Source organism: Heptranchias perlo, chromosome X (assembly GCF_035084215.1).
Source record: "Heptranchias perlo isolate sHepPer1 chromosome X, sHepPer1.hap1, whole genome shotgun sequence".
In the NCBI taxonomy this organism is placed as follows: Eukaryota; Metazoa; Chordata; class Chondrichthyes; order Hexanchiformes; family Hexanchidae; genus Heptranchias; species Heptranchias perlo.
Window position 1 is genome coordinate 3,646,743 of NC_090370.1, and position 22,486 is coordinate 3,669,228.

Here is a 22,486-nt window from a genome sequence, read left to right on the forward strand (position 1 = left end):
CCCAGTGAAGGGCCAAGGCCCGTGGCGTCCCAGTGAAGGGCGTTCCACAGTTTAGAGGCCCTGGGTAAGAATTTGTTAGATTAGGAGTTGTTGCAATGATTGCAAGACTTTGGGAGTTGGTCACTCACTGACATGATGGAATGAAGCGGGTAGAAAAATATGGAGGCACCTATTATGAGAGCTGTGGTTTTTCACATTACATGGAGTTACAGGACATGGGTTTACACTATTGATTCCCCAAACGCTGGGTGTGATATGTAACTGTAACATGATACCATGGGTCAGGTAATATGAACATTTAAAACTTTGTTCTCGCAGTACATGATGTCATCAGATTGCACTATCCCTACAACACACTCTCTGGCTTCCATTGTTTTTGCACATAAGCAATGAGCGATGCCTTTGATTTGCACAGGGCTGGACCAGTCCAGACACCGACTCCACCCGGGATGACCTGGTGTATTTCGATCAGCAGTGGCTTGTCTCAGGCGACGGGAAAGTGAAAGACGAGGAAGAGATGGAATTAATGCGGCGGAATAACAACCCCCTGGATTTGGCTGTATCGCGCTTGGCAACATTAGAGCTAAACGTAGAACGGCGATATCTGAAGGAGCCGCTGTGGGTCCCGGGGAAACTGGAGAACGCAGGGACAGTGAGCGCTGGTCCTGCAGAGTGTGTCGATGATGCTGAACAGTACAGGTAATTTACATTGGAATTATTCGGATCGAGTTTTTGATTTGCCACAATATGTAGTTACATACCAGCATAAATTTCCCGAGTACATGTTGGCAGTGAGGTGTCCAACCTGCTCCCAGTGTGTATGGGACAATCACAGGAACCCTGTCTGCAGTTTCTCACCCATTGACAATGGATAGAGAACGCACCCACGATTTCCAATCCTGACTGGAGAGGGGTGAAGTACTCGGAGAATTTACCTCACTGTATACACCTAAAAGGACCTCAGAGTGTTTTAACAGCACTGATGTTTTAAGGTGCTCGCTGACTTTATGGCCTGGACTTTCCTTCTGCACAGGATTTCCATCCACCCCAGGGCCCACCTCCACCCCAGGGCCCACCTCCACCCCAGGGCCCACCTCCACCCCAGGGCCACCGCCTCTGCTCTCTTGGTCATCCTTTGGGTTGACCGTATCAGTGGCAGCAAGAAAGGGAATATGGCCGATTGCCGGGCCCCACCTCCCCTACCATCAGTAGGTGGTGAAGGGCGGCCGGTAGCCTACCCAGCTGAGGCAGGGGGATGGTGGAGGAAACCTGAGGTTGGGGTGGGGGGGTGGATTTCGCTGTCTACTCTCTCGCATTTTCTGCCATTATCCCACCCAATTTGCTCCTTTGTATTCTACATTTTGCCAGTTTCTCCCCTTCTCTCTTGAAGGTGTTGACTCATGTACAATTCCCCAGGCACCCGCTACCCTCCTGTACCTTGCCCAATTGCATGAGCCCAGTGTCGGCCGGCTGTTTGTGTTGGGGAACCTCACAGCTGAGCCTGAGCCTGTTCACACCTGCCATCCACACACACACACACACACACACACACACACTTGATTCCCAGCAGAGAGTGCTGGACAGTGATCAGGAGTGCAGACCCTGACTGGTTCTTTTTCTCTCCCTCACCCAGGGTAACTGAAGCCCATCGTAGTGGGCCTACTGCCTGCAGAGACCAGGGATTGAGCCTAGGACCTTCCTAGTCTGCTGGGCTCAGTATCACACCCATGCCAAAAAATGTTAAAGTAAAAAAAAGCTATGGATTGGACTGTAGCAAAATGGAATCATGAGGATTCAAACTGAATTAATCTGAAGGTTTATTTACCTTTTGATACTGGAAAATATCACACAGCGAATACAGACTGGATGGTGGTTAAGACATATTGTTGGGGAGGTGTGGAGTAAGCTTCATTCTGTGCTGAACTCATTTCATACTTGGGAGCATTTAATGCTGACACCGTGTACAAAAAGTGTACAAATGTTCCCATTCCCACTGTGGACACACCTCACCTCCATGTACACCAAAAGTTTTTCATTTGGGTACCTCCCTTCTGCAAGAGTGAGCACTACCCAATACAGCATAGAGATTCAGTCCAGCGTGCGCTGTTGTAGGATTCCCTGCGGCCCTGTGAGATTTGTCACATTAGGCATGGGGCCACATCCATTGTATAATAAGAGGGAGATCATTAGGCTGCTGTCGTCTGTGGATCTTAGAATTGGTTCTGTGGTGACCCAACGTTGGCAGCATACTGTGAACAATCTTATCCTGTGTGGCGTTGTGTCTTTCAAACAGTAACGAAGGTCACATCTCTCCTGGACTGAGTGTGTGGCGGGAAACCTTACTGAAGTGCACAAATGCAGCTCAGGTATTCATGTGCATCCAACAGCTCGAGAAGGCCATTGCCTGGGAGAAATCTGTAATGAAAGTGGTAAGTGTGATACTTCAGTGTTATTGTATATGCAGCTTGTCATAATATCTATCTAATGACATACTGTTGAATCTGTCTGCCTGTCTGTCTATCTCTCTGTCCACCTGCCTGTCTGTCTCTATCCATCTACGTACTTATCTGTCTTTATCAACAGCATCTACCTGCCCATCTACCATTATGTCTTCTCTCTGTCTATTCTTTCTAACTTGTATCTTTTATTCCCTGGCAACCTGTTTCCAGGCGTCTGCCAACACCACTCCCAAATCACCTGATCTTCCTTTGCACCCCCCCCCCCCCCCCCACAGGAGAACACCTCTGTTTGGCGCTCCCTTCCCAGCAGCCTGGTTGATATTGAGACTCACCGCACAGGGTACCCGTGGTTGGCCTGGGTGCCACCACTGTACACGCCAGTGGGCCACCACTGTACACGCCAGTGTGCCCGTGTTCTTCACATGGTCACTGCTGTTGTAGAAGTCATCTTGATCTGAGTGGTCACCTACCCATCCAGTACAGGAGATGAATAACCCAGGCTTCTCACTTTGTGCGGCTTACTGAGAAACGGGTAACTTTAGTCATGTTTTACCTTTGCTCAGTTTTCTCCGCTCCACTCCTTAAGGGACTGACTCACGCTAGAGTACGATTTCATAGGCACACCTTCGCTGAATGGTTACTGAGTGTGACCTTGGATACTGTGTGTTGGATCTGACTGGAGAGGGCGTTAAAACTGAGCCCGACACTGTCTTCACCCGATACTCTCGTGTCAGCTCGCACGCACTTTCCAGCAGGGGTTACTGGAGGCCCCTTCCCCCAGCCCTGGATTGTCCTTCCACCTTGGCTAAGATCAGCTAATTCAGCACAGGCCAGAAGTCGTACCTGGGACCTTCCTGGATCGTAGAGCCCAACTACACACTGGGCAATGTATTTACCCACTGATCCATTGGGGTGTCTTGAGAAATGGATCCGTTTAAAGATGCTTTGGAAACTGCTGCTGTGGGAAACTCATGCTGCAGCAGTAACTGAATCTGTATTGAAGACACATAGTGACGGGATGACCTGAGTACACACTTCTGTTTCCAGGCCTGAGAAACTAATGTGCAAATCATTTGACCAAGACAACAGTTCCCCTTTAATGCCTCATTCACTAATGCCTAGTGTCGAGCCAGCATCCATGACTTCATTAAAACGATGAAACCCTGCCCACTGTTCTTTCCTGCCTTTATTTTCCAGTCATGTCAGATTTGTCAAAAGGGAGACAAAGATGAGTTGTTGCTGCTGTGTGACAACTGTGATCAAGGATGTCACACCTACTGCCTCAAGCCTAAGATTGTAGAGATCCCGGAGGGCGACTGGTTCTGTCCGATCTGCATCACCAAGGTAAGGAGCTACAGTTTGATGGGCTCTAGATTCTGAGTCGATTCCCAGGGTCAAAATTTTAGTAAATTCCTTCTAAAAAGCACGTAAAGTTACAGTATCCCTTCATTACTGTGGTATCCAGTGCAGGTGCTGCCCCTCCCTACAGGGTTTATTTCTTGCCAATTTTCTCTGCCCCCCCCCCCTCCTCAGGGCATCGACGACTCCTGGGGAACGGTTCCAAGGACACCAGGCCACCTCCAGTACCTCGGCCAAGGGGCCATTCTTCAACCCAGAGCCTGGACAGTGAGTGTCAGTAGGTTGTTTGACCACAGAGGAAATCACAGCCAGGCCCGACCCTGCCCTCCCCCAAAGTCCTCACACGCACATTTCCAATAGGAATCATTGGCCAGTGATCAAGAAGAGAAATCCTGGCTAATTATTGCCCTCCCTTACTTTGGAGCTCAGGGATACTGAAGAGAACTGTAACGCCCCTACCGCTGTTCCAGCTGGGACCAGCTAACTCAGCCCAGACATCCCGAACCTGGGACCTTCCTATCTGTGCGGCTCACTACCACATCGGGCTGTGTATTGAGTTTTGTGCTGTAGGAGAGCTGTATATACAGAGCACGGCAAAGGTAAATTCTCACTCATTGAAACAAGAACTCAATTGACTTTTGACTGAGTCAGTCTTCAATTCGAGCCCAGCTGTTGAGCCTTTCCATCCCACCAGGTTACATTTTTTGGGAAACTATTTTATACTTCCCTCCCTGTGACACAGCCTACTCCTACTGAGAAGGCATCCAGGCAACCTGTTGCCAGGCATCTGCTAATATCTCTTTCAGCACTCAAAGATAGTGCAAGAACGGCCAGGGTGACCTGAGTCACTGAGATATCATCTCCCATTCCCCCTCTCCACCGTCCATCAGCTAACATGTTCAAGATTGATGCCTCACAGTGTTGAGAACTGCGCCCTGCTGTCACTGGAGCTGGGCTTTGGGGCCACTGTAATGGGCTTTGCTTTTGTTTCCAGGCGAGCAACCGGTCTGTCAGAAGTGGAACGATACAGAGACAAAGTAAACAGAGAAGAGACGGAAGACGTTCTGTGCACAAAGTCAGTAGCGTTGAGAGTTTTGTCCATCACTGCCCCAGAAAATATATGAAGAAACAAAGAAGAAAGTGTCTATCACGAGGAGGGACACCAGTTGCCAAGAGGAAGAAAATGTCAACCAGAAACCAATCCAGTGACCTCACGTTATGCGAGTAAGAGCCAAGAGGGAGGGGTCCTTGTGAGCCGTCTGGTCCCTTGACGCGACTGTTACATCAACTCATTCCATATTTATGTTCCAGGATGTCAGTCAAATAACATTGGTTTTCTTCTTCCGGTGTTTCTCCTGTCCTGAAGGTGTTGTTTTGCTGGGCTACAGTTCCACAGCACCAGACACCCTCCATTGCCTCACCTTAGTGGTCATTCTTCATGCGTGAGCTTAGACCACGAGTGTCACCATCCTACTGGACTGTGGGAGGCATCACAGCCAAATTCCATCTGTCACCAGCTAGTGATCAGGAGTGGGAACCCTGGCTGGTTTCTTTTCCCCCTCCCTACACAGAGACCAACTGCAGCTGCTGCCATTTGTGATCAGTGCTCAGCACAGATCAGGGATTGAACTGATGTTTACAGGTGAAGAGTGCTATTGTTTGTCAAGAGTGTGCCCAAGTCAGCAAATATCGGGCCTCTGCCATTATCTCTCGATAATTGATCATCGTATGTGTGAAAGTGGCTTGGTGTGATTTTTGCTCTCTGTCTCAGGAGCTGGAGATGGAGAAGCATCTCCTCCCACACTGTGACATCCCTAAACCCCAACTCAAACATCCAGACAAGGACTGGTACTCGCCACGTAGGACCCTGGCTAATCCAATCTGCCCCTAACTGCCCTACAGAAGATGGCACACTCTGCAATCTTGTATCTAGCCCCGGACAAGGAACAAACAGAATCTGACTGCACGATTTGAAACTAATGCTGAGAATTGTTCCCTGCAGGGTTATCCTCATGGAAATGGAATCCCACGAGGATGCCTGGCCCTTCCTGCATCCTGTGAACCCACGATTGGTGCCTGGCTACAGGAAGATCATCAAAAAACCCATGGACTTTGCCACCATCAGGGGAAATCTCATTAGTGGGAAGTAAGTATCATTGTCTGGAGGGCTGGTGATGGTTGGAGGTTGAGGGGAGCAAAAGATAAATGTAATGGAGTCTGGGTGGGGCTTTCTTTTTGGTTAACAGGAAGAGACCTCGTGCTTGTGGATGGGAATTTATCAGAAGCCAGTAACGCTGGAGCAAGACATGCCCCAGTTAGACCTGGTGTTTAAGGTCGTTTGGTGAGAAGATTCTTACTTTGCTCAGTTGATGCCCACTGATGGAATGGGCCTTCTTGCTGAGCACTTGGAGAAGTTTGGCCCAGTACTCTCCAACCTCTGTTAGAGACTGGGACCAGCCAAGTGGGACAATTACCCACAGAGCCATCAGGAGAGCCCAGTGTTGGATAACTTAATGTGAAGTACTATTTTGAAAACAGAAACTAATCCCATACTACTAACCGTGACCAGCTCTGCAACCCTGGGTGTAATGTATACACAAAGCACGCATGGGAAATCTCCCCCCCCCACAACTTGAGTGCAAAATTAGAGCCCACAAACACTCTAAATACAAAATCAATTTTTTTCTTTCACAGCTTTGAGCTGGAAATGGCCATTTTGAAAATAAGTGGACTGTGAGCTACGTGAAACAGGAATCTCTCTGGAATGAGATCTTTTACCACTTCTATGTAGTTCCTGCTACAAAAGACAGGTTAAAAATCTGTTCATAGGGATGGGCAATAAATGCTGGCATTGCCAGCGATGCCCACATCCCACGAACGAATTTTTAAAAATCTGACAGTTTTTTGTTCTGAAGATTATCGACACTATGATGACTGGGATTGGTGGCTGCTGTTGGTGTTTTTTTTACTCCCACATGTGGAAATGAATGTGATTAGTTGCTTCAGCCTAATGTCCTGAATTTTCTCCAATTATTGTAAGCTCCTTAATGGAACATGTCCCAACAGTGTGAACCAGCCTCTGTATCGCATCTGTTTGTCTCCTGATCTAAGTGGCAAAAGGTGCTAGCCCCATTGAGCTGAAACGTGAGAGGTGCCATTTTTTGTAAAAATCCAAGGATCAAATAGACTAAGAATTAATTGCCTTGAGTTCCACAGATCGATGAGTTGGTGTGAATGCAGAGTCCAGTGTGGGACTCTCACACATCACGAAGGTCCCAGGCTTGATCCCCAGCCTGTGCTGTGTTAACTGATCTCAATTGGGCTCCTGCAATTGGCCTTGGCATCTCTGGGTTAGGAAGGGGATAAAATCAGCGACAGTTCTCACTCCTGATCCGGCTGGCTGTCTGGATGTGCATGTGTGTAGACATCAGGTATGGACAAGATCACGTTTGGTGTGATGCCACCAATGGTAGACTAGCAAGCTGACGCTCACTGTCTAGGCCCAAACATGAAGAATGGCCCACGGGTATGGTACAGGAGTGCTGCCAGTGCCTGTAGAACCTGCACAGCAAGAGTTCACATTCAGATTAGCACAGGGGAGAAAAAGAAGAAAAAGAATCTTTCTGTCTTGACATGAAAGGCCAGATGTGGTTTGGTTTAAATTTTAAAAATATGTATTCCTCTTTTTTTGAGGGACGGTTACATCCTCTTTTAGCTTTTGTACCCATTTCTCCCCCCTCTCCCCCCCCCCCCCAGGAGCAGTCTGTTTTTCTTTACTTCAGTTTTCTCCTGTCCTGAGGTTACTGACTCTTTGCTCAGGTATGGTTGGTTCTATAGGCACTGGTCACCCTCCAGTACCAAGTGGCCAGTCTACATATCTGACCTTTGACAGTGAGTGTCACCAGGCTATTCTAGCCTGTTGTCCACACACATGCACATTCCAGCAGGGGTACCTGGACGAGATCCGCAGCCAGAACCTGATTTTTCCTCTCTTCCTGGATTGGTGACACTGAGGCCAACTGATTGCTGCCTTTTCAGAAATCAGCTAACTGAGCTTAAACCAGGGATTGTACCTGGTCAGTGAGGCTCAGTACCACACTGGGGAGCCGATTTGCCAACTGAGCCATTATAGGGAGCTGTGAAATACACAGAGCTGTAGAGTGGAATAGGGGAAAATAATGGAGAATGCTGATAACTAGTTTTCAAAGTGTACTAAACGTTTTAAAATGGTTTCTCCGGACAGGTACCTGAGCTGCAAGGAGTTTGCTGCAGACACTACTTTGGTGTTCGATAACTGCGTGACCTTCAACGAAGATGACTCAGAGGTCGGACAGGCAGGATATGTGATGAGGAAGTTCTTTGAGAGTCGATGGGCCGAGTTTTATCATTCGAGCTAGAGAGTCACCAGGAAGTTGGGGCAAAAGGAGACAATATAGTTAAAGATAAGGCCCAGTTCCATTGCCCCTCACCACTGGGGCTCTGTGCACGATCCTAGCTCGGTGTGAAATGACAAAAGCCGCCTTTGACTGTTGGCTGCTCAGGACTGGAAACAAAATAGGTTTTGGCAGTTTCTGTTGGCTCTATGATGGATTTGAATCCACAGTATTTAAAAAATAACCCTATCCTTAATGTGTCAGTCTTAGCTTTTAGATGCCGAGGTTGAATATGTGGGGAATGGACATGACAACAAGCGTGTTCTATAGACCTCCCAATACCATTAGATTTTGCTGGAGATCACTGCAGTTCATCCGCAATTAGTGTAAGGCAGCCTCGCATTAATTTTAAGAAGGGTGAGAACAATTTGGGGCAGATATTTCAAACTGGGAAAGTAGCAGGTTAATTATATTAAATGTTCATTGCAGTTCCTCAAATATTTCATCAATTAGAGCAGAGTGGGATTAAACCTGCATTCTCCCACTCCATGGGCTGATTATTTGTGCTCCAACACTCAGCCCCACTGTGACACCCGAGAGCTTTCACTTAATTGTTTAAGTACTTGCCCCTTCAACCCAAGAGATTCACTTATTTCCCCAAATGAAATGTTTCCTGTGCTGACTCATGGCCCACGACAGTGACGTTGGGTCTATTTTGGTAACAGGGCAGGTCTGCACTCGTTTAGTCTGAACTCTATGGGCTTTTCAATTGGCCGGGACAAAGCTTGCTCCTTTTGAGTAAATGTAGGGGCCGGGGAGGTGACGAACCAAATGTACAATAGTGATAGCCAAGGGCTATGTGCCATAGACATAGTTTGACTCTTAACTCAAGTTGCCCAAGGTCATGCAGGAAGCAGTCCACCTCTGTGGAACAAAGTAGTCCGATAAAAACACATCAATAACAGCATTCCAGACACTCACTGACTCTTTCTTGTGTTCTGACCCTCTCTCCCCACCCCACACTTGTACTTCACAAACGAGACAGACATCATCACTCACAAGTGACATAAGCAGTACAAAGAGTTGTAAGGGACGTATTTACCTGTAGCGTCCAGACTTCACTTATCTATTTATATTTGTGACATTTAGTAAATAATATTATTTATGTTTTTTCTTAATTTTGCACTGAGCTACAGTACTGTACTATATGCTCAAGGGGAGTCTGGAGTGATGAGTTCCCACTCTAGGCATCACAACAACACCCAGTAATTCCTGTTCTATTGAAATCCTGGGCCAACCATAACCATTCCTGGAAACTTAGTTACAGATTTACCAGGCTTCATCTGCAGCAATATAGCAATAATTTTTTCCCAGGGATGAATATAAATGCCATACCTCACACTCAACGTTGAATATAAACAGGAGTAGTGGAATCTGTGTTATTTTCTTTCACTACATGTCCCCGCTTATAAACGAATTAAAGCAAGCTGAAACAGAGAGTGGTGCAATGACACTGAGCTGGGACCCTTGTCCGTTGTACTGAATCACAACATGCAGCCTTCTTGTGCTCCTCTCTACCTGTCCGTGTTCTCACTAGGATGGATTCAGTACAGGTTACAGTAAAGGCCAAACTGTGGCAACATTCCAAACACAGCATTCACATTGGATCTCAATGAAATGTTTTCAGTCATTGTGCAATTTGCTGGTGATAATGTCATGTGTGAAACCAAACAACTGACACGTTTTTGGGAGCAGGGAAAGGAAAACAGATTTAATAAAAGGAACAGTGAATATGTGCAGTAAACTTCAGACTGCTCTTGGTAGATGGTTAAATCTGTGTACCATCATCTGACATATATTACAAAATAGATGTGATTGCGTTATCTGCTTTTGAGTAGGTGTGTTTTTAGTGAACATCTGAGTTATGCTTGTGTCTGACACACTTGTGACAATAGATGGTGATTGAAAATTCCATTGGATTAAGATGGAGACAAGGAAAACAATCACGTTTGTGTTTGTATGTAGCAACTGACTGCCCGTATTAGAGTTGAAAAATAAAAAGTAGCAAGTCAGGCTGAGAGATGAGATCAGAGGTCAGGTCTTTCAATCAGTCATTTTCAGTGATAGAGCTGGTTAAAGGAGGAGGGTAGGTGGATGATACCTCACACAACTAATGCCCAGACAAAGCTCTCCGCTGAATGTCGCTATTGTCTGATAGGATCCGACATAAAATGAGTTTGCAGAGCCTCAATCCAGTTTCTAATAGACAGGGGCCCACAGCACCATATTGGCAATCTCAGTGAGAGAGACCACAGAGATAGCCTGTGTGGGAAATAGAAAAATTCCATTGGTGCAGTAAAGGGTACTCTTCTGAGGTTGGGGTTAAGGGACATTGGCCAGGATTCTCCTCTACGATCCCGCTGGAAATCGGGCAGGCTCTCAATGGAGAATGAGGGACTATTCCGGCAATGGGATGTAACACCACCTCACCTGCCACTCCTTCTCCACCCATCACATGCAAATGGGGGCGAGGCCTAGGTCTCCGGAGAATTTCCCTCTCGTCCCCCCTACTTACCTTTGCTTTCCGGGGCCGCCATGGGGAGTGGCGATAGGCCCCAGCAAACAGTAGTAACAGCCTTGAGGTCCCCTTGTAGGTGAATTGGGCCTTGTAGCAGCTTGCTCTCCCTCTAGTCTGGCCCGAAACACTTAAATATTGAAGGCCCCGATCTCAGCCGAGGCTTTCACTGGGACTTTGATTCCGAACTTTTTTTTAAAATTCGTTCATGGGATGTGGGCGTCGCTGGCAAGGCCAGCATTTATTGCCCATCCCTAATTGCCCTTGAGAAGGTGGTGGTGAGCTGCCTTCTTGAACCGCTGCAGTCCGTGTGGTGAAGGTTCTCCCACAGTGCTGTTAGGAAGGGAGTTCCAGGATTTTGACCCAGCGACGATGAAGGAACGGCGATATATTTCCAAGTCGGGATGGTGTGTGACTTGGAGGGGAACGTGCAGGTGGTGTTGTTCCCATGTGCCTGCTGCCCTCGTCCTTCTAGGTGGTAGAGGTTGCGGGTTTGGGAGGTGCTGTTGAAGAAGCCTTGGCGAGTTGCTGCAGTGCATCCTGTGGATGGTACACACTGCAGCCACAGTGCGCCGGTGGTGAAGGGAGTGAATGTTTAGGGTGGTGGATGGGGTGCCAATCAAGCGGGCTGCTTTGTCCTGGATGGTGTCGAGCTTCTCGAGTGTTGTTGGAGCTGCACTCATCCAGGCAAGTGGAGAGTATTCCATCACACTCCTGACTTGTGCCTTGTAGATGTTGGAAAGGCTTTGGGGAGTCAGGAGGCGAGTTACTCGCTGCAGAATCCCCAGCCTCTGACTTGCTCTTGTAGCCACAGTATTTATGTGGCTGGTCCAGTTAAGTTTCTGGTCAACGGTGACCCCCAGGATGTTGATGGTGGGGGATTCGGCGATGGTAATGCCGTTGAATGTCATGGGGAGGTGGTTAGACTCTCTCTTGTTGGAGATGGTCATTGCCTGGCACAATGGCACTTTGAGGCACTTCTGCCCCTTTAAGGTCCCACACCAGCGCACTGTTGATACTCCCCCATTAGCACTGCCAGGCTCCTTCTTAGAGGCGGGAATCCCGCTGGAAGTCTGCCATGCATACGGGATGAACCTTGTCCCAGCAAAATAAGTTGGGATTGGGGCGGATTCGGAGAGGTGGCCAGAGGTTGTCACATGGTTGCTGACACTCCTGTGCAGTACTGAGGGAGGGCTGCACATTTGGATGTGCTGTCCTTTGGATGAGATGTTAAACCGACATACAAGTATTTCTTTCTCTGTGGGGGCAGAGTGGAAGGAAACCGCACCTAACTGAACTGTTAGCACTGGGTGCTTAAAAACTGGAGAGTGTTCCATTTCCCAGAACTAACATCCCTCACCTTGATGGGCACAAAATTCACCAAAAATAAGTGTGGTTAAGAACATTTTTAAGAAGTTATGAATTATCTGTAGAGGAGGGAGTTGAAACCAGTATGATACAGTCTTAGAAAGGCCAAATAAGTTGAGATATTAAACCCTACAAAGGGTCCCTGTCGTAACATGTACACTCAATAGCAGTGACAGATTAATAAAGTCCAATCCCATCCGGCTCTAGAGCAGGTATTGTGGACAGTGACAGTACGGCAGGAAGAAGCCCGCCAGAAACGCTGTCTTTTTTAACGAGTACAAGGAGTGTTCTCTTTGCCTCCCTCTCCCATATGTGTATGTAGCTAATGATGAAAGCTGATCATTTTATAAATAATATCAGGTAGTATACAAGAAGCATTAACTCCCTGTTCCTGAGTACTGGTGAAAATAATGTCAGTTGTGGACAGGGGCCCTACATGAACTTGTCAACGTACATGAACACTTTAGGATCTGTTCGGTCCTCGACTAGTGTTTCAACAAATGGAAATGCACCATGCACACACACACAAACACACACCCACCCACCCACACACACCCACCCCTCCCCCCAATTCACTCTTGCGCTCAGAGTTTTGGGTGTACACAACACTTAGTAAATGCAGAGTGGGCAGGGCAAGAGAAGGGAGGGAAAATATCCCATTCTCAAACACTATCAACCTTCACAGAAAACCCGTCATAAATGATATTCAAAAACAATAATTTAAGGGTCAACATGGAAATTAGGCCAGTAGGATCAGTCACTTACACACAATCTGGACTGGTCTGCATATGGAAGAACCCATTCCTTATTCCTTTTACCTAAAGGAACACCCTTTTATATGACCACGTTTGCTGTTGAGACTGTTTTATAATGTACAGTTTTTTTTGTGACTGAAAGTTCATTTGTTTCTATATATTTTTAGGACCAACAACCTTTCTAAAAAGAAGCTATTAAAAGAGAGAACCTCTCTGAATCATGCTGTGACGGGTGTTGTAATGCAAGTGCAACTGTAGAATATATTGTGAGTTAAATAAAGTCACATTATACTGAGAAACAAGTGGAGTCTGGGACTCAATATTTTGAATGTTATTATTTGCATCATTTGTTCATTTATCTCAGTCACCTATACAAGTATAAATCTGGATGGCACAATGGGTTAGAAACCTCTTGTACCCCTTCCCTGTATGGCTCAGTAAGTAAATGTACCATCTGTTGTGGTGCTGAATCAGACCAACGAGGAAAGGCTAAGAATGTGTTGAGTTAGTTGATTGGTGGGTGTGCTATAATTGGCATCAGTGCACCCAGGTTAGAGAAGGTGAGTTCAGCCAGGTTTCTTGCTGCTGATCGTATCCAGTGACCCCCTGTTAGAAAGCGGACATCAAGGCGAGGATAGGATCAGACTCTTCCCCCTAACCCCGAACGGTTGAATGGCCTGTGAACGCTCATTGTCTCCGTTTGCACCTCCCTAACATCACCCGCCTCTGTCCCTACCCCAGCCCAGCTGTCACTGAAACCTTCTGTCCAAACTCCAACACACTTGTGTCTTTCCCTTTTATCTTGGAGGCTGCTGATCCCACTGCCTGTCTGTTTCTATGTGTTTATTAAATTAATGTGTGGGCAGACACTGGTGATATTTCCAACTACCTGCTCCGAGAGGCACAGCAGGTGAAGGGAGAGCTCTGCAACCCCTCCGAATAATCTAAATAAAACTTTGTTTTTTCCATTTCTATACTCATTAAAGATTTTGTGTATTGGAAGACTGACAGCCACCAGCACCTGTTCTGCACACTCCAAAGAAGCTCAAGGTTTGAAACAATGAGGGGAGCAACTTATTGTCAAACTATTGTATCAAATAACTTACATTTCCATAGAGCTCTTCACATAAAGAATGACATCTGAAAACAGTTTTACTGTTTTTTTTAAATGCAAAATGTCCATTCAAACATGTTAATGAGTTGCCCAGATCCTCTAAGTTTATACAATATTTAGAACTTACACTGACATGATTAATCAAATTTAAACATTTATTTCTCATCAATTAATTTTGAGCTGTTTTTAATTTACACTCAATGGCTTGTAATTTGTAGCTAATTTACCATAAAGGTCTGGGTGAATGTTTAAACTTGTGTGCTTGCGTGTTACATTACCGAGGTTAAATCACCCTGATGGGAAAGGTTTGCAAAGAGGAAAAGATGAGGATAGGATGAGTGCCAGTGGACAACCTTGCCTCACTCCTCTTTTGAGAGAAGTATATCCAAGTGAGTCTACCATCTACCCCTACACATCTCTGATAAAATCTAAGATTTGGCCCTATACTCCCATAGCTTCCAGCTTCATCACAAGGACTGCATGGAAATTAGATCAAAAACTAATGAAAGCAATATAAATGGGGTTTCTGAACCTTATATCCTCTGTGATCTTGTATAAAGCCACAACCTGTCCTACACATTCCTCATGAGAGCGAAACCTAGCCTGATCCTTTCTGATTACTGGGTGGATCTCCAAAGCAGCTGGTATGCATATTGCTACCATCTTAAAAGTCACTGGTATCAGAGACTCCAGATAGTTTTCAAACTCATTGGGATCCCCTTATAGATCGAAACCACAACTGCACACTGGAACAACAACAACTTGCATTTATATAGCACCTTTAACGTAGTAAAATGTCCCATGACGCTTCACCGGTGTGATTATCAAACAAAATTTGACACTGAGCCACGTAAGGAGATATTAGGTCAGGTGACCAAAAGCTTGGTCAAAGAGGTAGGTTTTAAGGAGCGTCTTAAAGGAGAGAGAGGTAGCGAGGCGGAGAGATTTAGGGAGGGAATTCCAGAGCTTAGGGCCTAGGCAGCTGAAGGCACGGCCGCCAATGGTGGAGCGATTAAAATCTGGAACACTGAGGGTATACATACCTCAAACATAATCCTATTCTTCAGAAGGGTGGCTATAAGGTGAGTCAATGATTTCTGGTACTGTTCTCCAAGACCATTGCTGCTTACCTCCCCCTTGTCTGGAGCAACTTTTAGGAATCTGGCATGAACACCGTCCATACCTGCTGCACTACCATTAGCTCGGTGACACAATGTGGAGTCTATTTCCTCCCATTGAACTAGTTCATTAAAGCCTTCAATCTGTGCAGCACGCTCCACCAGCTTTCCAACCTCCATGGATCCTTACTATGGCCTGTTGGTCAAATCCTAATGATCCCCTCACGGGTTTATTCGAGGTATTGGACTAGATGGACACCAGCTCGGAGGAACCCCTTTAACCATGACTGATGACAGATTTTAGCAAATGGAAACATTATTTAGAATCATTTTTGAACATTAGCATAGGAAATGAGTTGGTTACAAAGTGCTTAAAGTCTACTCCTTTAAAATTGTCAATCATAAAAAGATATCTAATGCCTGTCTTGTTATTCTGCACTTTTCACATCAGGCCCGACAGCACGGACAGGCCAGCGGCATAAAGCAGTCGAAGAGACTCTCGAGTCCCTGGTCTGTAAAGACAGTCACAAGCTTTCGGAGATTATCTCCTTCGTGGGGTGAGCCCCTGATGAAGGGGATAATCTCCGAAAGCTTGTGATTTTCAAATAAAACTGTTGGACTATAACCTGGTGTTGTAAGAGTCTTTACATTTGTCCACCCCAGTCCATCACCGGCATCTCCACATCATATAAAGACAGTAACTGGGCAGAGGCCTGGGAAACATCTTGTACTTTGGACAAAGCCTCGAATTCATTCCGCAGGTGTTGGTTTGAGCCAGTGACTGGGAGATTAAAGGTCTGATGTGAACACGCCCCGACCGCGCTCTCTGGGTTCGGGGGTTATTCGGATTTTACCTCATAGGCTTCGGAGGTGGGTGAGGGGAGCGGGAGGAATTCTCCGAATCTGCCGGTGAACGTTGTTCCAAATAAACAGAAAACAGCCCGTTTTACCGGTCAGGCGGGGCTCTGAGCGAGATTCTCTCCTCACCGGAATGGCCGATTTCTAAACGTCTTTCCGACTCGGTCGTTGATTCACTTTTCTCCTTGTTTGTCCTCAACAGGCGGCCGTAGCTGAGGCAAAGCTTCGCGGAGAGACTCTCGGACTGCGAATCGAGGCCGAGGATCGGGGCCCGGGACCGGGGGTCTGGGCTCGGTGAGTGTCTGGGCCCGGGGACCGGGGGTCTGGGCTCGGTGAGTGTCTGGGCCCGGGGACCGGGGGTCTGGGCTCGGGGACCGGGGGACCGGGCTCGGTGAGTGTCGGGGCCCGGGGACCGGGCTCGGTGAGTGTCGGGGCCCGGGGACCGGGCTCGGTGAGTGTCGGGGCCCGGGGACCTTCCTTTTTAATGATCGACCTCTGCCTGCTTCACAGACGGGTTGTTGCAAACGTTTAGCAGCACGGCTCCAGCCCTAGCCCCATGCTTCGGGCCTTGAATCCCGGTGTTAGTAACCGCACCCTTTATTAGAAAGGTTGACTTTGTATGACGGTGGGACGTGGCTTCAAGTAACTGATATTTTAGCAGCGCGCACAGGTCCACAATGAAGATGTCGAATTCCAGCTCCCCACATCACCCAGTCGATAAATGTAGTGGGGCCCCAGTCTTGGTTATATTCCCTGGCCTATGATGAGTTCGCTGATCTGGGGGAGCCTCAGGGCCCTTTAATAATGATCAGTCAGGTGCCTGCTGCTGATTGCAAGCCCATAAACCAGGATTGGATCTGGATCTGGATATGGAGGTGATGGTGGTGATGGTGATGCTCCCCACTGTTACAATCTGGGTTCATGTCTGAAGAATGGCCATTTTGGTGAGATAGTGGAGATTCTCTACTTTCCCCCCCTCCCCTCCATGGAACCATACCCATCGAGATTTAGCATCTGCCAGGTGGGGTCAGGAATGTATATTGTTGAAGTCAGACTGCCCTGGTTCTGTCTTGTGCTTGTAATTATTTAATCTCCTAGAATCTTACAGCACAGGAGACCATTCGGCCCATCGTGCTTGTGCTGGCTCTTTGAGCTATCCAATTAGTCCCACTCCCCTGCTCTTTCCCCATAGCCCTGCAAAATTTTCTTCAAGTATTGATCCAATTCCTTTTTGAAAGTTATTATTGAATCTGCTTCCACCACCCTTCCAGGCAGTGCAGTCCCGATCACAACTCGCTGCATAATTTTTTTTTCCTCATGTCGCCTCTGGTTCTTTTGCCAATTATCTTAAACCTTTGTCCTCTGGTTACTGACCCTGCTGCAACAAGAAACAGATTCTCCTTATTTACAGGGACAGTATAAGACATAAGGAAAGGGCATACAAAAAGACAAAAAATGGCACAGATCTAGGCGAATGGGAACGATACAAAGGTCACAAAACAGTAAGAGCTACAAAAAGAGAGTATGAAAAGAAACTCGCAAGGGATATCAAAACCAATACAAAGAACATTTATGGTTATATTAGGAAAAAGAGGGTGGTCAGGAGTGTTGGCCCCTTAAAAACTGAAAGTGGGGATATTGTCATTGACAATGGGGAAATGGCGGACATGTTGAATAATTACTTTGCTTCAGTACTTACAGTAGAAAAAGAGGATAGCATGCCGGAAATCCCAAGAAAACTTATATTGAATCGGGGACAGGGACTCGATAAAATTAACATAAGTAAAGCAACAGTAATGAAGAAAATAATAGCACTGAAAAGTGACAAATCCCCAGGACCGGATGGTTTCCATCCCAGGGTTTTAAAGGAAGTAGATGAGCACATTGCGATGCCCTAACTATAATCTTTCAAAGTTCTCTAGATTCAGGAACTGTCCCTCGAGATTGGAAAATTGCACGTCACTCTGCTTTTTAAGAAAGGAGAGAGAGGGAAACCGGGGAATTAGACCAGTTAGCCTAACATCTGTTTTTGGGAAAATGCTGGAGTCTATAATTAAAGATAGGGTGACTGAAAATTCTCGGTGTTCAGTTAATCAGAGAGAGCCAGCATGGATTTGTGAAAGGTAACCTGATTGAATTTTTTGAAGAGGTGACTAAGGTAGTGGACAGGGGAATGTCAATGGATGTTATTTATATGGACTTCCAGAAGGCATTTGATAAGGTCCCACATAAGAGACTGTTAGCTAAGATAGAAGCCCGTGGAATCGAGGGAAAAGTACGGACTTGGTTAGGAAGTTGGCTGAGCGAAAGGCGACAGAGAGTAGGGCTAATTGGTAGGTACTCACATCGGCAGGATGTTACTAGCGGAGTCCCGCAGGGATCTGTCTTGGGGCCTCAATTATTCACAATATTTATTAACGACTTGGATGATGGCATAGAAAGTCTCATATCTAAGTTTGCCGATGACACAAAGATTGGTGGCATTGTAAGCAGTGTAGATGAAAACATAAAATTACAAAGGGATATTGATAGATTAGGTGAATGGGCAAAATTGTGGCAAATAGAATTCAGTGTAGACAAATGTGAGGTCATCCACTTTGGATCAAAAAAGGATAGAACAGGGTACTTTCTAAATGGTAAAAAGTTAAAAACAGTGGATGTCCAAAGGGACTTAGGGGTTCAGGTACATAGATCATTGAAATGTCATGAACAGCTGCAGAAAATAATCAAGGCGGCTAATGGAATGCTGGCCTTTATATCTAGAGGACGAGAGTACAAGGGGGCAGAAGTTATGCTGCAGCTATACAAAACCCTGGTTAGACCGCACCTGGAGTACTGTGAGCCGTTCTGGGCACCGCACCTTCGGAAGGACATATTGGCCTTGGAGGGAGTGCAGCGTAGGTTTACTAGAATGATACCCGGACTTCAAGGGTTAAGCTACGAGGAGAGATTACACAAATTGGGGTTAAGGGGTGATCTGATCGAAGTTTATAAGATATTAAGGGGAACAGATAGGGCGGATAGAGAGAAACTATTTCCGCTGGTTGGGGATTTTAGGAGTAGGGGGCACAGTCTAAAAATTAGAGCCAGACCTTTCAGGAGTGAGATTAGAAAACATTTCTACACACAAAGGGTGGTAGAAGTTTGGAACTCTCTTCCGCAAATGGCAATTGATACCAGCTCAATTGCTAAATTTAAATCTGAGATAGATAGCTTTTTGGCAACCAAAGGTATTAAGGGATATGGGCCAAAGGCAGGTATATGGAGTTAAATCACAGATCAGCCATGATCTTATCAAATGGTGGAGCAGGCACGAGGGGCTGAATGGCCGACTCTATCAAATCTCCCCTTAACTTTCTCTGCTCTGAGAACAACACCCCAGTTTCTCCACTTAACTGAAGTTTTTCATCCCTGGTACCATTCTAATAAATCTCGTCTGCATCCTTACCAGGGCCTTGACATCCTTCCTAAAGTGTGGTGCCCAGAGTTGGCCACAATATTCCAGTGTTTTATAAAGGTTTAGCATAACTTCCTTGCTTTTGTACTCTATGCCTCTATTTATAAAGCCATGGATTCCGTATGCCCCTTTACCAACCGTAACGTGTCCTGCCACCTTCAAAGACTTGGGTATGTGCACTCCCTTTAAGATTGTACTATTTAGTATGTATTGCCTCTCATCATTCTTCCTACCAAAATGAATCACTTCACACTTCTCTACATTAAATTTCATCTGCCATGTGTGCCCATTTCACCAGTCTGTCTACGTCCTCCTGAAGTCTGTTACTATCCTCCTCACTGTTTACATTTCCAAATTTCATATCAACTGCAAACTTTTGAAATTATGTCCTCTCGACCCAAGTCATTATCAAAAAGAGCAGTGTTCCCAACACTGACCCCTGGAGGACACCACTGTATACTTCCCATTCTGCTACACTCTGCTTTCCAGACAATTTTGTATCTATGCAGCCCTTGCCCCTTTAATCCCCTGGGTTTCAATTTTGCTAACAAGTCGATTATGAAAGTCCATATACACAGCAACCCTCTTATCTTCTGCCAGTGCCCAATCATTAAGATTAATTTTAGGTACCCACTCTAGTCCACAGTGCACTGGTACTAGTAAGCCATAATTTCTCAATGGGACATTAAGATATGCAGTGCATTCCTGGCAAGGAACAGATAATCTGAAAGTAAATCAGTGTGCCATAAAGGGAAAAAGTCTACCCTCTCACTCAGGGAATGGTATGTGAGGGGGAAGGTGGGGGGGGTAGATGGGTAACAGTTTGCTTCTAGTCTTTATTACAACTAAAATCACTGGTGTATTTGTTTCAGTTTTGTCACAATGATGTCCTCCAAGAGGCTTGCAGACCTAGGTTACAGGATGTTTTCTGGATCAATGATGTTACTGACAGTCTACGGTGGTTATCTGTGCAGTGCCCGTGTGTACCGCTACTTCCAGAAACAAAAGGCCTTAAAGGCAGCGGCTGAAGATCAAGCCAGTGAAATTATGAAGGGCTAACAGCTACCGCTACCGTTGGGAATCAAAAGCCTCCATTTCCACCGTGAGACAAAAATGAATAATGTTTAACATGGAGCATGTAACGACCAGATTTTGTGAATCAACTTTGGATTTTAAAAATCCATTTGTTAGAAAATGTGTGGATAAATAGTTTTTGAAAATGATTTTCTGCTGTGAGCTTTTTGTGGTGTAACTTTTGCTATTAGTTTATTTAAGTTTTGACATGTTTCCTTATAATCAATGCTATAGCAGCTTTGATTCCTCACACTTAAAGGTAAAACATTTCCATTAATGTTCTTGTAAAAGAATGACAGGAGTAGTTGTTTGTTTGAACACACACACACATTGTAGCAGAGGAAAAAGTGAAATAAAAGACAATTTATTTTTTTTATTTAAAAATTGTCCCCACTGGCCAAGCAAGTAAATACAGCAACTGGTGTGATAATGAGGCAGACTTGTTAATTTAACACCTAATAACAGGTTGCAGACTGCAGTTGCTAAGATGATTGTGAAGTGACAAGATTATAAATGATGTAATTCTTTTCTACAGTTAAAAAACCACTATCCAGCATTTTCAGCTTTTGTAACAATGTATTGAATTTGCCACTCACACACAAACTGCCACACTATGTAGGGAGGGGGCTGGGAAAGGACCTGAAGTGGTGCTGAACATCAGTGTGCACGACTCTAATCTGAGATTGCATCAAGTGCACAAGATCCATCACATGCCCCAAACCCCTTGATGGTCAAGCTTTTAATAACTGAAAACAGCAGATTTTCTAAACTTGCTTTTTCCTTCAAAAGTAAATGTTATATTAAATCAGTCATTCAGCTCAAGGGTCCAACGTCCCATCTTCTGCCTAAATGTCCAACCCACACTGCAGAGATTGGGCAATCTAGATTCTGAAATTACATTTCAGGGACAGAAGCTGAACTGACTTTGTATTGCTTCTACAGCACAGAGCTGTGCACTGACACACTGGTCCCCCACTCCAGCAGTCCACATTCTTGGCTTTCAAACATACAGAATCTCAGGCTGGGGTCTGTACCACCTTCACTTCAGTCAACTGAGAAATGAAATGGCAAAATTCAATTTAAAATATTTAATAACACTTTTATTGCAGTGTATCCAGTAAAAAAACATTGAAATAACAAGAACAAACAGAAGAACCTTCACCATCACATCCACAGCTGGTCATCTCACAAACATTAGTCTGTAGCAACAAATTTTGATGCATTGATTTAAAATGCATACCCAAAATGCAAGATAGTGTTTATTTTGATAATTCTTAATTATTGTCCTCCCTAAATCATTCCCTTTGCTAATGCTGCTCTGATCTGGGCATTTGTGGTTTGACTCTCCTTCTGGGAGAAAGAGCCTCTTGTTATTTTCCATCCTGTGACTGGGACTAAACCTCACCCACCACTCTGCACAGTAAAGCTGCAAAGTAACATTTTAATTAATATTAACAGCTCAACACAAAAACAAACTAAGACACGGGGTGCCTCATCCAACAAAACGATCTTGAAAGACAAAGCCCCATTGGCATTCCTACATCCATCAGTTCAGACAACCGTTACAGTCAATCACTTAAGCTGTCTGTCGGCAGCAAAATAAGCATTTCACCACAAGATGCATTCTAGATGCTCCCAACAATTAGCACCTCCCACAAAAATCAAATACTCCAGTATGTCACTTTTGATGACTCCAGAGTGGTGGGTGGTGTTCTCTTCCCTCCCTCCCCCCCTTGAAGGAGACAACTCTTGCTGGGGTAGTTTTACACGATCCAACCACCCTCCAGTACCTCACACAAGTAGCCACTCTCACATACAGGAATTTCCAGCAGGGATCACTGGTTAACAATCAAGTAGAAACAGTGGCTATTTTCCTCTGTCTCCTTCATAGCCCAGAAGATACTGATGCCAGTTGCAGTGCCCCTGTATTTGAACCTGGGGTCTTCCTGGTCTGTGTAGCTCAGTTCCACACCAGG

General features: G+C 45.7%; 2 protein-coding genes and 1 long non-coding RNA gene across 6 annotated transcripts in view; 2 read left to right on the plus strand and 1 right to left on the minus strand.

Annotated features, from left to right (window-relative positions):
* Window positions 1-13,191, plus strand: part of LOC137307168 (bromodomain adjacent to zinc finger domain protein 2A-like) — a 92,086-nt gene extending 78,895 nt beyond the window's left edge. Inside the window, exons 23-28 of the mRNA XM_067976526.1 lie at window positions 416-699; window positions 2,294-2,429; window positions 3,657-3,803; window positions 4,813-5,042; window positions 5,821-5,964; window positions 8,062-13,191. Of these exons, the coding sequence (XP_067832627.1) occupies window positions 416-699; window positions 2,294-2,429; window positions 3,657-3,803; window positions 4,813-5,042; window positions 5,821-5,964; window positions 8,062-8,215 (1,095 nt within the window). The 3' untranslated portion in view covers window positions 8,216-13,191. The remainder of the gene's footprint in view (window positions 1-415; window positions 700-2,293; window positions 2,430-3,656; window positions 3,804-4,812; window positions 5,043-5,820; window positions 5,965-8,061) is intronic.
* On the minus strand, window positions 1,805-16,294 carry LOC137307170 (uncharacterized). Its single transcript, XR_010959058.1, has 2 exons — window positions 15,976-16,294; window positions 1,805-2,415 (listed from the first exon to the last, which is right to left on the minus strand). It is a non-coding gene; the product is annotated as an uncharacterized lncRNA (long non-coding RNA).
* Window positions 15,810-20,659, plus strand: cox14 (cytochrome c oxidase assembly factor COX14). 4 transcript variants are annotated; one of them, XM_067976530.1, is made up of 3 exons: window positions 15,810-15,916; window positions 16,182-16,273; window positions 20,309-20,659. In XM_067976530.1, exon 3 carries the CDS (start codon window positions 20,319-20,321, stop codon window positions 20,493-20,495), a length of 177 nt encoding a protein of 58 aa, XP_067832631.1. In that variant the 5' UTR covers window positions 15,810-15,916; window positions 16,182-16,273; window positions 20,309-20,318; the 3' UTR covers window positions 20,496-20,659. The 4 variants fall into 4 exon arrangements, with proteins under 4 accessions (XP_067832631.1, XP_067832628.1, XP_067832629.1 ...); XM_067976527.1 differs by having other exon boundaries at window positions 15,901-15,991; XM_067976528.1 differs by lacking the exon at window positions 15,810-15,916 and adding an exon at window positions 15,973-16,030.
* Window positions 20,660-22,486: the final 1,827 nt, after the last annotated feature.

Bases quoted from the DNA above. Each gene is read 5' to 3' on its own strand.
- cox14 (XM_067976530.1), top strand. From the start codon at position 20,319: ATGATGTCCTCCAAGAGGCTTGCAGACCTAGGTTACAGGATGTTTTCT.